Genomic DNA, 13,639 nt, shown 5'->3' with positions numbered 1-13,639 from the left:
TGTATATATATATATATATACATATATATACACACACACACACACCCTTACTTTCTATCTTAGACTTGATACTAAGTATTGGTTCCAAGGCAGAAGAATGGTATGGGCTAGGCAAGGGAGGTTAAGTGATTTGCCCAGAGTCACACAGCTAGGAAGTGTCTGAGACTAGTTTTGAATCCAGGACCTCCTGTTTCCAGGCAAATCCCATTAATATTAAGCATCTGCTATACATGGAATAATTGAGATGTGCAGAAAACCCAAAGTTTACAGAATTATGTCTTATTTCTAGAAATTACATCTCTTTTCTCATCCTTTCATACTTACCATAATTTTAGGGATACGTGTGACAGTCACTCTTCAGTTAGTGTGAATGGTTTGTTTTTAAATCCACTTAGGCATAAGCCAAGTGAGCTTTTATTTTTGTCAACTTTATATAGAGAGTCCTTTGGTAAAACCATTCTGTTGGTCATGGCAGTGATTACTGGCTAATGTATCTGTTAGGGAAATTCAGAAAGATTTTTAAAATACTGTGTTTAGGGCAGCGCTAGTTGGCTCAATGGATAGAGAGTCAGGGCTGGGGGCAAGTGTTCCTGGGTTCAAATCTGGCCTCAGATACTTCCTAGCTACGTGATGCTTTCTGGGCAAGTCACTTAACCCCTGTTGCCTGGCCCCTACTGCTAGCACTTCTGCCTTGGAACCAATACTTAGTATCAATTCTAAGACCGAAGGGAAGGATTTTAAAAATAGATAAATAAATAAAATGAAATACTGGGCTTTCCTAATGTGAAGACATACCTATCATTTGTTCCAAATAAGTCCATGAATTTCTGGTAAAATGAAAAGTTAGACCCTTCCCAGGTTCCTTGTAAAACACTCCAGCAGAGGTGAAAGAGCCCCAGATGAAATAAGAACACCATATACACCTCTCTCTTCTTCAGGGCAGCATCAGGAAACTAGAAGCCTGGGGGCCTTCTGGTAGGAGGCTCAGAGCTGGCAAGATCTCAAGTCCTGGGTTTGATGCTGGAGGAGTAAATGAAACAAACTCCCAGGAGATGATGTCCAGGAGAACAAGAGGAGGCAGAGGCACCTGGGCCATGGGCATCATGGTGGTCCTTAAAGGCTTGACACCAGCTCCATTTCAATATCTGTTTGAGGCCCATCAGAGCCATAACGAGGACAAAATTAACTTGTAGTTTGTGACTGCCCAAGGATACAGAGGGAAGACCCTTTACGAGGCACGAAGAGATGGGCCAAGGCCATCGTGAACAATTGGGTCACCATGGCACCGATGCACAGGCAAGGGATTGAGGCAGAAGTGGACCTGGCTCTGCATCCAGCTCCTGGAAGGTACAGCCTCATCCAGGTACCAGAGTCCCCATCCAGGGAATCAAAGACTAAAGACATTAGAAAACAGAAGAAAATTCCAGATACTGTAAAGAACTCCTGTGAGTCAAGAACAATTCAAAAAAGATTATCTTTACAGTGAGAACAAATGGAGCCTCGGAAAAAAGAGCAGCCAAGTCCATAGCAGCTCTGAGGGGCTACAAGAAATGAAATGAGAATACCCAAGAAGAACAAACTGCTTAGAACAGAAAGGGAAACTCTTACCCAAATAGTAGGTGTATCCTGAAAAATAAAATGGAGGTAACATAACTCAGATGATTCAGTGGGACAACAAAATAATACAACAAAGTTAAGGACTGAAAAAATTAGGGGAACATGGGAAGTAAGTCACAATTGTAGAAAACAGGGTGGAAAGATAGAATCAATCTCCCCCCAAAATAGGACCAGACAAAAAAATCTGTATGCCATATTTCAAGAAACCACAAAAGAAAATGGCCCATAGTGATAAAATCTAGGGAGAAAATGGAATGAAAATGGAAAGAATTCACTGGTAAACTCCTGAAAAAAACTGCTTAACAAATATTATAGCTGAAATCTAAACTTTTCAAGTCAGAGAAAAATCACTGCAAAAATCCACAAAGAAAGAGTTTAAGGGCTGGGAGTCACAGTCAAGATCACATAAGACTGTGCTATAATCCCAAAAAAAGAAAAGACAGTTGCAATATGATGGGGGGAAAAAAGGCTTACAACAAAGAATAACTCTTCCTACAAAGTTGAGTACAATTTGGCGGGGGGGGGNTATGTGTGTATGTGTGTGTGTGTGTGTGTGTGTGTGTGTGTGACAGAGAGACAGAGAGTGAGAGTGAGACAGAGAGAGAGAGAGAAAGAGACAGAGAGACAAAGAGAGAGACAGAGAGTGAGAGTGAGACAGAGAGAGAGAGAAAGAGGAAGAGAGAGCTCAATTTCTATCTTTCAGACTTAGACAACTCTAACCAGAGAAAAAAGTTCAGAAAAGTTCAGATTTAATAGACCTTTGGCAACTACTAAATGGGAATTAGAAGATCACACAACAAGCATTTTTAAAAGCCCTTACTATATGTCAGACACTGTACTAAGTGCTGAGGATACAAAAAAAAAAAAAAAAAAAAAGCAAAAAAAAATCGCTCTTGCCCTTAAGCCTCCTTTTAAAATTGTTTTTAGGGCTGGGTTGGGAAAGCTCAGCAAAATTGCTGACTTTTGGCTTTGCCATCTTGGCTACATCCCTCAAGGAACTTTCCATCTAATTCAACTTCATAGGGGAAGACACCACCCCCTCCCCAAAAGGAGCTGGAAAGCAGGAGGGAAAGGGTTGAGGATGAGGTGAAGGTACCCAATCCGAAGGCTTGGTATTGAAGTTTGGAAAGTCAGAAGCACAGCCAAGAGGAGAACACAGGTTGGTGGAGGCCCCAGGAAGAATTCCACAATGGGAAAAGAGGGCTGGCATAACCGAGGGATCTTCTCAGGCAAGAAGACAGAAGGGAGGGATGAAGGATGTTCCGACTCAAGGCTGAAGATGAGGCATGGCACCGAAATCCAGGAAGTAAGGAATACAGCTAGAAGGGGAATGAAGTATCTGAATGTCTTAGCTTTGCATTTCCCCCTTTTGGGTGGTAGGGCAGTAAGGAAAAAACAGCCCAACAATTTACAAATGCAGAAAAGCAAAAATAGTCAATTCAGCCATTACCAATGACAGCATCATAAATATAATCAACAAAGTGATGTTTGGAGAAACGCTTCAAACCTAAATGGAGACTAAGTAATAAAATACTAAAGAATTGTGGCTCAAATTCCAGTGGCTCCTTATTGTTTCTAGAAAGAAACAAAATCGCTTCTGTTTAGCTTTTAAAGCCCTACACAGCCTGATCTCAGCACACCTGCCTGATTTGGAACTACCTTCACCAACCCAACCCAGGCCAGCTGGTCTTCAATCCATTCCTCACACAGTACCTTCAAGACCACCCAAGCAAAGGCACTGAGGCGGGAGAAGGGAAGGGGAGGAACAGAGAGAAGGCTAGATCCACTGGTAAGAAGCCACTGGAATAGATGGAGGAGGGCCATCCCCTGGCCAGATCACTCTGATGAGAGACTGGAGGCAGGGAGACCAGTCTGAAGTCCGCTACTTTCGTCTGGGGCTCCTGTGTTGAGAGCAGAGACCAAAGAGCCTTACAAAGGTACATGCAAGGGCAATGCATTTCTGCTCCCTAATTTATTGAATCATTAATTTTCACTCCTGCATCAGCTAAGCTCCTCGTATTGTTTCGTGGTTGGCTTTGCATGCTATGGCCATTTGTCCATGTGTCATGTGTGTGAGGGAGTCCCTCCTGCTGCCTGGATTGAAGACTTCGATGGCACTTCCTTGACTCCAATTGCTGCCCTGCCTGGTGGGCACAAAGACCCTCAGCTCTCCGTCTTCCAAGGCGATGGTCCGGTCCATGCGTGACTAAGTCAGATTGGGTTGGCTCCTTCCCTGAGAAGAGGTGTTGCTTGCTGGTTTTCCTACGAAGAGTCAGCTAGGAATTTTAAAGTCAAAACTTGTTTTCAGCAGCTTCAGAATTGTCCATCCGCTTTTTTATTTCAGTATTTGTGTCTCTCGGAGCTGCCATTGCTACTCGCTTAGGAACAGATCCTGAATGGCTGTTTTTCTGCTGTTTTGTCGGGATGTTCATGTTTTACTGTGCACACTGGCAAACCTATGTATCAGGAGTGCTACGGTTTGGAAGGTAAGGAAACGTGATTAACTTGTACGTAATGAAAAAATTGTATTTGCTCTCCCCATTTTGGCAATCAGCTGCCAGTCATCCATTATTCATTATCATAGTACTAGCATAATTAATTAAAATTATGAACATATTAAAACAGTTCCATAATGTTACAACTTCATCGAAGCCATTAATATTCATCAACATGTTAAAAAGTCGCAGAATCTTTTGTGTATCACATGTTTTCTCCATTTCCAGAGCATGGGGATTCTTAACCTGGGCTGATCCCATTCACACTTGTCCTTTTAGATATTTGGAGCACAGTATTTCACCAGAATTGGTTTGTATTGTAATCCTCTGTATTTTATTTTATGTATGTAAACGCAGGACTCCAGGAAGGGGTCCTGAGGGGTTGAGGACACAGAAAAGGTGCAGACTCTGTTTAGGTGGAAATTCCATGCACCTGAGCTGCATTGCCCAGCATCCTTTTGAGTTGCATCCTCACCTGGCTTCCTTGCATTTGGGAAATAAATTTGCTGCATTAAATTTCCTCCTACACAACCCCCCTGGACTGACCTCATGTGGCTGCTCACAAGCAATACAATAGAGAGAGAACCCAAGGATGTGTAGATCATTCTAGAAGCAACCTTCAGTCCATGAACACTTGCTTGATGTTCTCTGCAGTCCTTGGGATGACTCTTCTTTGGATGTTGGAGGCTGGTCAATGTGACCTAAGCTGGAAATTCCCCCACAAAATCTTCAACAGAAGAACTCTTCAGTGCCTTTCTCTTTCTGGGCTTGGCAAAGGAGAATCTTGCTCTGATTCTCTTCCTAGAGCTCTCCTCCATCCTTCCTGTCTTTTTTTTTTTTTTAGTCCATACCTTCTATCTTAGAATTGATACTTAGTACAGGCAGAAGAGCAGTAATGGCTAAGCAATGGTGGTAAATTGATTTGACCAGGGTCACACCACTAGGAAGTATCAGAGACCAGATTGAAAATCAGGATCTCTGGGCTCAGGGCTCCATCTGCTGGGCTACCCAGCTGCCCACCATCTTAACTTTTTTTTTTTTTAATTTGAAATTTTTAATTAATTAATTAAGAATATTTTTCCACGGTTACATGATTCATGTTCTTTCCCTCTCCTCCTCCCACCTTCCCCCTCTGTAGACAACACACAATTCCATTGGGTTTTACATGTGTCATTGATCAAGACCTATTTCCATATTATTGATAGTTGCACTGGGGTGATCGCTTAAGAGTCTACATCCCCAATCATGTTCCCATCAACCCATGTGATCAAGCAGTTGTTTTTCTTTTGTGTTTCTACTCCCACAGTTCTTTCTCTGAATTTGGATAGCATCTTTCTCATAAGTCCCGCAGAATTGTCCTGGATCATTGCATTGCTGCTGGTAGAAAAGTCTATTACATTTGAATTTACCACAGTGTATCAGTCTCTGTATACAATGTTCTTCTGGCTCTGCTCCTTTCATTCTACATCAATTCCTGGAGGTTGTTCCAGTTCACATGGAATTCCTCCAGTTCATTATTCCTTTGAGCACAATAGTATTCCATCACCAGCATATACCACAATTTGTTCAGCCATTCCCCAATCGAAAGGGCATCCCCTCATTTTCCAATTTTTTGCTGCCACAGAGAGCAGCTATAAATATTTTTGTGCAAGTCTTTTTCCTTATGATCTCTTTGGGGTACAAACCCAGCCCCCTATCTTAACTTTTGACTTCACTGCTTTGCATAGCTAAGGTGTGTTAACCTCTCCAGTGAATTGTTTGTGCCTTCTGGGGTATGACTAGAGACACTCTAAGCCACTGGAGAGATGAAGGGGGAGGAAAAAGCTGGTTCTAACCTCCATTTCATGTAGAATTCATTCATTCAACAGGTATTTCTTAAGCAAAGAAGCTTGGTGAGTGTCTGTTCTCATTCAGTCTACTTATAAAGTATTGGGGGGGGGGAATTTAAATAAATAAAATATTAGGGGAATAGATGTAATTTAAGAGTGTACATTGCCTGGGATCATCTCTCTCTGATAAGAACTGATAGGAAAACTGGAAACTGCCCTGGCAGAAATTGGGTTTAAACCAACAGCTTGTACTATGTACCACAGGAAGCTGTTGTATTCAAGACAGCCTGACTTTTGAAAAGAAAACCATCACATTTTTTAAAGAGTAAGATTGCATAGCTGTGGCTAGTGAGAGAGCTCTTAACCAAATAAGAGAGGTTATCACAAAAGGTGCAGTGGAGAGAGTGCTGGGCCTGGAATCAGGAAGACCTATATGTCTTGAGTTCAAATCCAGCCTCAGACACTACCTGTGTGATCCTGGGTGAGTTTTTGCCATGAAAACCTCATATGGGATCCCAAAGACAAAACATGACTAAAGTGACTGAACAACAAGAAAAAAGTCACAGAGAACAAAGTAGTGATTTTTATTATACAAAGTTGAAAAACTTTTACACAAACAAAATCAGTGCAGCAGAGATCAGAAGGTAAGCTATCAGTTCTGGGAGGGCAGGTGGTGGTGGTAGAGAGTAGAGGAACAGGTCTTTACATCCAGTAATGTCCAATATCCAAAATACCAGGGGATCAAGAATCATGCCCCAGTGGATCACTGATCAAAAGATACAAGCAAACCATTCTCAAAAGAACATTTTAAACTATTGATATTCATATAAAAGATTTCTCCAAATTGCTAATAAAAACAGAAATGTAAATGAGAACAACTCTGACATTTCATCTCACACCCCAAAAACTGTCAAAGATGACAAAAGGTAGAAACGGTACCTATTAGAGGAGCGAGTGATGGAAAGATAGGCACAAACTGTTGATGCTGTGAATTGGTCTATTCTAGAAAGCAATTTGGAATTATGCTTAAAAAGTGAACAAAGTACCCAAGCCCTTTGGACCAAAGAGATCCCACCAGTAGGCACATACTTTAACGGGTCAAAGGCAAAAAGTTCTCATCTTGGGTGCGCCATTCACATCCAAAGAAAGAACTGTGGGAGCAGAAACACAGAAGAAAAACAACTGCTTGATCACATGGTTTAATGGGATTAAGATTGGGGATGTAGATTCTAAACATTCACCCTAGTGCAAATGTCAATAATATGGAAATAGGTCTTGATCAATGACACATGTAAAACTTAGTGGAATTGTGTGTTGGCTATGGGAGGGGATGAGAGGAGGGGAGGGAAAGAACATGAATCATGTAATCATGGAAACATTTTCTTAATTAATCAATAAAAAAAAGTTCTCATCTCTACCAAATATTCAGAATGCTTTTTAAGATAGCAAAGAACCGGAAACAAAGTGCATGCCTATTGACTACAGAACAGCTAAACAAATTTTGGGATGAGAATATAATGCAAAATACATCTCTGTAAGAAATGTAAGACTGAAGAATGCAGAGAAGCATGAGAAGAGTTGACAGAAAATGATTCTGTAGGTGATCGGGAGCCACCAGAGAAGCCCTTGAGCAGGGTACAGAGTCTAGTCAGATTTCATATTTAGGAATATTACTTTGACAATGAAGAGGAGATTGGATTAAAGAGGGAAAAGACTTGAGCCTGGAAGACCAGTTAGAAATAACCTAGGCAGAAAGTGATAAAGGTCTAAAAAACACACACCTGAGACGCTGTCAAAGGAGATACAAGGGTTGGTGATGGGTGGGATATGGAGGAGGAGTGAGGAGGCAAGGACAACACAACTGAGGTTATGGACCCAGTTGACTAAGAGGATGAGGGTAGCCATGAGAGTGAAAGGGAAACTTAGAATGGGGGAGGATTTGGGGGGAAAGATCACGAGTTCTGTTTTGGACCTGTTCAGTTTGAGATGTCTTTGGAACAAGCAGCTCAGGATGTCCCAAGAGGCATTTGGAGATGCTTGAGAAGATCTTGGAGAGATGAGGGCTGGCTCTCTGCATCTGGGAAATCACCCACTAATCAAATACAGAAACAAGGGAGGGAGGACTGCAAGGGTGGAAGAGTGGCTATGACTTCAGACTCAGTTATGTTGGCTAGTTTGGGCCAAACTACTTTTTTCTTCTTTAAAAATGTTTTTTTTTTGTTATAAGGGATTTTATAGAAAGGGAGAGAAGGGAAGAATAAATTTAGAATGAAGATGACATAAAAGCAAAAACAGCAATAAAAACCTCTTAAAGAAATAATGGTGTAAGAGATTCTACAGGCCAAAACTGAAAGATGAAAAATTCCTGGTGTGACTTTTCTAACCTTAAATGTGAAATATGTTTAGGAATATTACTTTTCAAAATATTTTCCATTTCAGATATTCAAAAATTCCACAAGGGGGCTTGATGTGGTAGGTTTAGCATTTTTTCCATTTACCATTTTCAAAACATAACTATGTTAAGTGTTTAGATGTTTAATTTTGTTGTTGTCTTTCAGTTGTGTCTGTTGTTTTTTTTGTGTGTGTGTTTTCTTGGCAGAGATAACTGAAATGGTTTGCCATGTCCTTTTCCAGTCCATTTTACAAATGAGGAATTGAGGCAAATAGGGTTAAGTGACTTGTCTAGGATCACACCAGCTAGTAATTGCCTGAGGTTAGATTTGAACTCAGGAAGATGAGCCTTCTTGATGACAGGCTTGGCTCTGTGCCCTACTTTTTAATTACCAAAGTATTTTTTAGCATATATATATATGTGTGTGTGTATATATATATATATTGTTTTTACATCATATATTTGGGGTATCCCGTAAATCTTAGTATGACTTTTGGGATGTTCCATTCATTCCTTCATGCATGTTTACATATGTATATGCATTCATGTCCATATATGTCATGTTCATAAGAAAATAAATATGTCTATGAAATTTAGTTAAAATGGGTTTGACTGGGTTAGAAGAGAATTTGCAGTTCCATGCTTTGCCTTTTGACAATAATCTGTAGATTTCTGAAATGATTTTTTAGATTTTCTTATATTTGATTAAAGAAAAAACATTTGAAACTCTAGAGTATTGCTTCTGGAGTCCGTCTTCTCTCCCAACACGGATCCTATTTGGGAGAGGGTGGTGGGAGCTGGTGGAGCTGCGGCTCGCCGCTGCCTTCTGATGGGCATCATCCTGTCATTTGCGTCTCTCTCACCTCTGCACAGAGCAAGAACAATCTACAGATGCGAAGCGGGCTCAGAGCTGCTTCTGGGATCCCAGAGCGCGTGTTCTGTCCCACAGTGCTGACTGCTGCCCATCCTGTGCAACTTGTGTGCAGACCCTCTTGTGAATCTCCCTTGGACTCGCCCCAGCGGGCACCAAGGGGGCACCAAGGGGGGCACTAAGGGGCTTCGTTTTCCCTCGATTGATGCCGTAGGGAGCTGTCCATTTCTTTTCCACCTACAATGTGTGTGCCTTGAGTCTCTGGGGGCTCTCCTGGGTGCTGGGGAGACCAGAGCAAAAGATCAGCCCCTGTTCTCCTCTTTTGAGGGGCAACAACATCTAGGCAGACAATTGACTATAAAACAGTTGTGGAGCAGCGTCTGAGGGGAGCAGCCAAGGTTTAGGGTGAGCCAAGACCTGAGCTGAGCCTTTAGGATTCTCCAAAGTTGAGTTACCTAAAGGAGGGGATGCATTGAAAGCTTAGAGCGGGAACAGTTGGGCAGAAGCACCGAGAGAGATGGGAAACAGCCTGGCGTGTGTAGAGAAGACCCAAAGCAGTCCTGTTGGGCAGTGTAAGAATTGTAAGAGAGAACGATCCAGGACAGTTCTGAGGGGTTTGGGAAAAGAATGCCGTCTACCTCCAGAGAAAGAACTGTTGGAGTAGAAATCCAGAGAAAACACAGGATTTGGCACTTGTTTATTTCCTATCACTGTGTTTTGGTTCTATAAGATTATTCTTACAAAAATGAATAATATGGAAATAGGTTTTGTGTGATAATACATGAATAGCCCTGATTGAATTCCTTGTCAACTCTGGGAGAGGGGAGGAAAGAAGGGAGGGAGACAATATGAATCCTCTAACTTTGGAAAACTTATGTGGAAATTTGGTATTAAAATAAAATAAAGATAAAACATCAATTAAAAAAAAGAGAATTATAAGAGGCCCATCATCCAACCTATTAACTTTGGATTTGTGACAATGACAGCCAGTGCTATATTGTATAGGGCAGGTGTGTCCCTCCCAAGTTTTTTTTCTCCTCAAAACCCTTTACTTTTGTTTTTATTTGTTTTTGTAGTTTTTTTAAACCCTTAACTTCTGTGTATTGGCTCCTAGGTGGAAGAGTGATAAGGGTGGGCAATGGGGGGGGTCAAGTGACTTGCTCAGGGTCACACAACTGGGAAGTGTTTGAGGCCAGATTTGAACTTAGGACCTCCCGTCTCTAGGTCTGGCTCTCAGTCCACTGAGCTACCCAGCTGCCCCTAAAACCCTTTACTTTTTGTCTTAGAACTGATTCCAAGAAAGAAGAGGTAAAGGCTAAGCATTAAGGTTAAGTGACTTGCCCAGAGTCACACAGTTAGAAAGTTATTTTTAATAACTTTGTTTTTTAATATTTTAATTTAATATTTATTTAATAATTAGTTAATATTTTATTTACTATTTATTTAGTATTCCATAAAAATATTTTAATAACTTTGTCATTTTCAGATTATCAAGGATATGTGTGTGTATGTACATATATATATATATACTTATATATATATATATTCCCAAATAGCCTTGTCTTCCTTAATATACTGTGCTTTAATTTGTGTAATCTTCCCCAAAGTTGCTTAAGCTTTCTTGGAAATTCCTTCCCCCCTCAGCAGTTTGTACCGACCCTTCCACCTCAACCCCTGGCACACTCATGTTTGGAAAGTAAGATTGACCAATGGCTCTCTTTGGTAGAAGGTGAAAGCACGTTTGATTTGCAACCTTCATGCAAAATGTTTTATCTCCCATCAGACCAAGTTTCAAGAGGTCCTGAGCCGAGTCTTATCTTGGACTTCTTATGACCCCCGTGCTTAGTACCTAACATATCTGTTGAATGAATTCGCCTTTAGATCCCCGTTAACGGTAGGCTAAAAGGACCAATAACTCCCTAATAGCTCTGAAGTTCTCCCCTGAATTTTAGGTCCAGTGAGTGCCTGGTAAATGCTAATATTAGCAGCTGACCTTCATTTCTGAACCCCACAGCTGTTTATTCGCATGTTTGAAATCTGTAATTTGGTGGGGGTCCCTTCCCTTCCTTTTCTCTCCCTTCTCTTTAGAGTGGATGTAACCGAAGTACAGATAGCGATCACAATTGTCTTTTTTATAACTGCAATTGGAGGAACAATGATGTGGGATTATACTGTAAGTATTCATATCTATAATTTCAGCTTTTTTGCTTAGTTTTGTCACATGTGAGGAGACATCTCTTGATTTTTCTTTGTCAAAGCTCGAATCATACCAAACGCACACTGCATTGATGTGTCTGAGGACCAGCAGGGAGGGATGGATGGGAAGGTTGGTCCAGGTGCCTTGGGAAGCCTCCTTCTGTTTCCATAGTAACCATGGCAGTGATGGAAAAAGGAGATGCTGCTAAGGATCATTTAGCAATGAGACCGTCTACAAACACGGATGGGGCTGTCAGCCCTCTGAACGGGCTTCTTTGGCCACAAATGGTAGAACGTGCTTAGAAGAAATGGTGGGCTGGTCATGGAGAAAGGGGGGAAAAATGAAAGAAGACAGAGGGACGGCCCAAGTAGTCCTTGCTTGCTACCTTTAGAATGTTCAAAGGAAGCCAAAGAACATGTTGTATTTCAGTGGATTTTTGGAAAGCTACACTACACCTAGGATAGGAGACCGTAGGGGAGAGGTGGATACTGCAGGGAAGGGAGCACACCCACACCAGTGAGAACGTGTTGTATTTCTTAAATGTGTGACGTCACCTTTTGCATATTTCATATTTTTAGGGTGCCTTTTTCTTTTACATTTTATTGTTCAGTCCTCCTTTGAATTAAATGAATAAACTACAAAGGGGAAAAATCTGCCTTATGCTTCACAAAAAATGTAAATATCACCCTTCCAGGTCTAAAGTGATAGATTTAACATGCTGGATAAATATTTTTCCAAAAACCAGATTCAGCAATAGGTTTTACATTATTAGCAAAAATGCACGTTGCTCGTAAGGGGGAAAAAATGAAGAAATTAAGATGTTTTCTAATATGCCATTTCTTGAAAACTAGTGAGTGTAAGCTCTGAATAATCTGGCATCCCCTTATGCACCCTGTAGCCTAATTTTCAGAGCTCCTCAACCTGTTCTCTGAATAGATTCCCTTATCAGTGAAGGTTTTTGCACATTTGGCTAAGTTGGTCACCATATAATGCCGTTAAGAACATGCTCAAAATTCATATTGGGAAAAATTCCGAGACAGAATGGGGTTGCACGATTACCAGCTGCCCATGCCCTCGCTCGTCCATCACAGACACATGCAGCAGCAGGTCACGGGCCCGGACACTGCAGCCCTAGGGAGGGCAGCTGGCCCCCACCCCGCTTCTCTTCTGTGGATGGCTGGTGAGAAGGAAGCGTGCGTGGGATGCCCTCGGCCTCCTGGCATCGGGGGTGCTTGCAGGGAGCAGGCCTGCCTTTCTGGCTCCGTGCTGGGCTTCTTAAGTGCACTGCAAGGATTCTGGTTTAGATTTAAGGGTCCCTGCTGCGGGGGGTGGAGAGGGCCCAGGGAGAATGGTTTGGTCATGATGCGTTACTGCTCAGTGATGTTGTAAAAGCTTCTCAGCTGACTTTACCAAAAGACTCCTCAAGCCTTTGACACGTTCAGGGATTTGGCAGGATCAGCACTCACAGATTTTTATTTTGCTGTTATTTTGAAATATTAAAGAGGGGATTTGTGGAAATTCTCTGTCATCTTTTTTCCTTCACTCTTTTGCTGCCTTTCCTGAAGCGGCATTCGGCAGCGAGAAGGTAATAACTGCTCTTAGTCCCCGCTCGGCATGCCGTGGCTCAGAACGCTCACACGCATGTGTCTGTATGTTCTGTGGCGTGTCTTTGGCTTGAAGCCCTTTGCCGGTGTCTGCCTGCCTTCTGATGTTACCTTACGTGGGGGCTGCTGCCTGAACCTGAACTGAATTTATTCACGATTCCATGGAGCCCAATTTAGATTCACGAGGCCATTGAACTCTTATCGTGTAACTGCGTACAGCAGAATTTGGTGAGCAGATTGCTTCCCTAGAATAATGAAGGGGCCAAGAAAAATAAAAGATGAACGAGGATAATCTAAGTGTACTGGGATTATCTAAAGAAAACATTCATGTTGGTCTCTCTAACCCTAAATTTTCTTTTTTCCTGGCCCCACCTTCCAAAGATCCCTGTGATTCAATTAAAACTGAAGATGCTACCTCTCATTGGGATACTGACAGGAGCCTTTATTTCTTGTTTTAATTATTTCCAAGTCATCCTTGGTGGAGGAGTTGGCAAGAATGGATCCACAACCGCAGTAAGATGGTTCAAAAGTATTTCCTCTTCCTACCACATTGATCTTAGGTCTGAGAGCTAGAAGGGGCCCTAAAGGCCTGCCTGCTTTTGTGGGAGGAAGAGACAAAAGGGATTGGGCAGAG

At 41.8% G+C, this 13,639-nt stretch overlaps 1 protein-coding gene across 1 annotated transcript in view; it reads left to right on the top strand.

The window, feature by feature from the left end:
* Nucleotides 1-13,639, top strand: part of CHPT1 (choline phosphotransferase 1) — a 30,813-nt gene that overhangs the window by 15,315 nt on the left and 1,859 nt on the right. The window contains exons 3-7 of the mRNA XM_044679149.1: nucleotides 1,194-1,363; nucleotides 3,623-3,806; nucleotides 3,962-4,103; nucleotides 11,293-11,377; nucleotides 13,387-13,518. Coding sequence (XP_044535084.1) covers nucleotides 1,194-1,363; nucleotides 3,623-3,806; nucleotides 3,962-4,103; nucleotides 11,293-11,377; nucleotides 13,387-13,518 — 713 coding nt within the window. The remainder of the gene's footprint in view (nucleotides 1-1,193; nucleotides 1,364-3,622; nucleotides 3,807-3,961; nucleotides 4,104-11,292; nucleotides 11,378-13,386; nucleotides 13,519-13,639) is intronic.

This window comes from Gracilinanus agilis, chromosome 5 (genome assembly GCF_016433145.1).
Source record: "Gracilinanus agilis isolate LMUSP501 chromosome 5, AgileGrace, whole genome shotgun sequence".
Lineage (NCBI taxonomy): Eukaryota > Metazoa > Chordata > Mammalia > Didelphimorphia > Didelphidae > Gracilinanus > Gracilinanus agilis.
The sequence above is the reverse complement of the archived record's forward strand: the minus strand, read 5'-3'. Positions and strand labels throughout refer to the sequence as shown.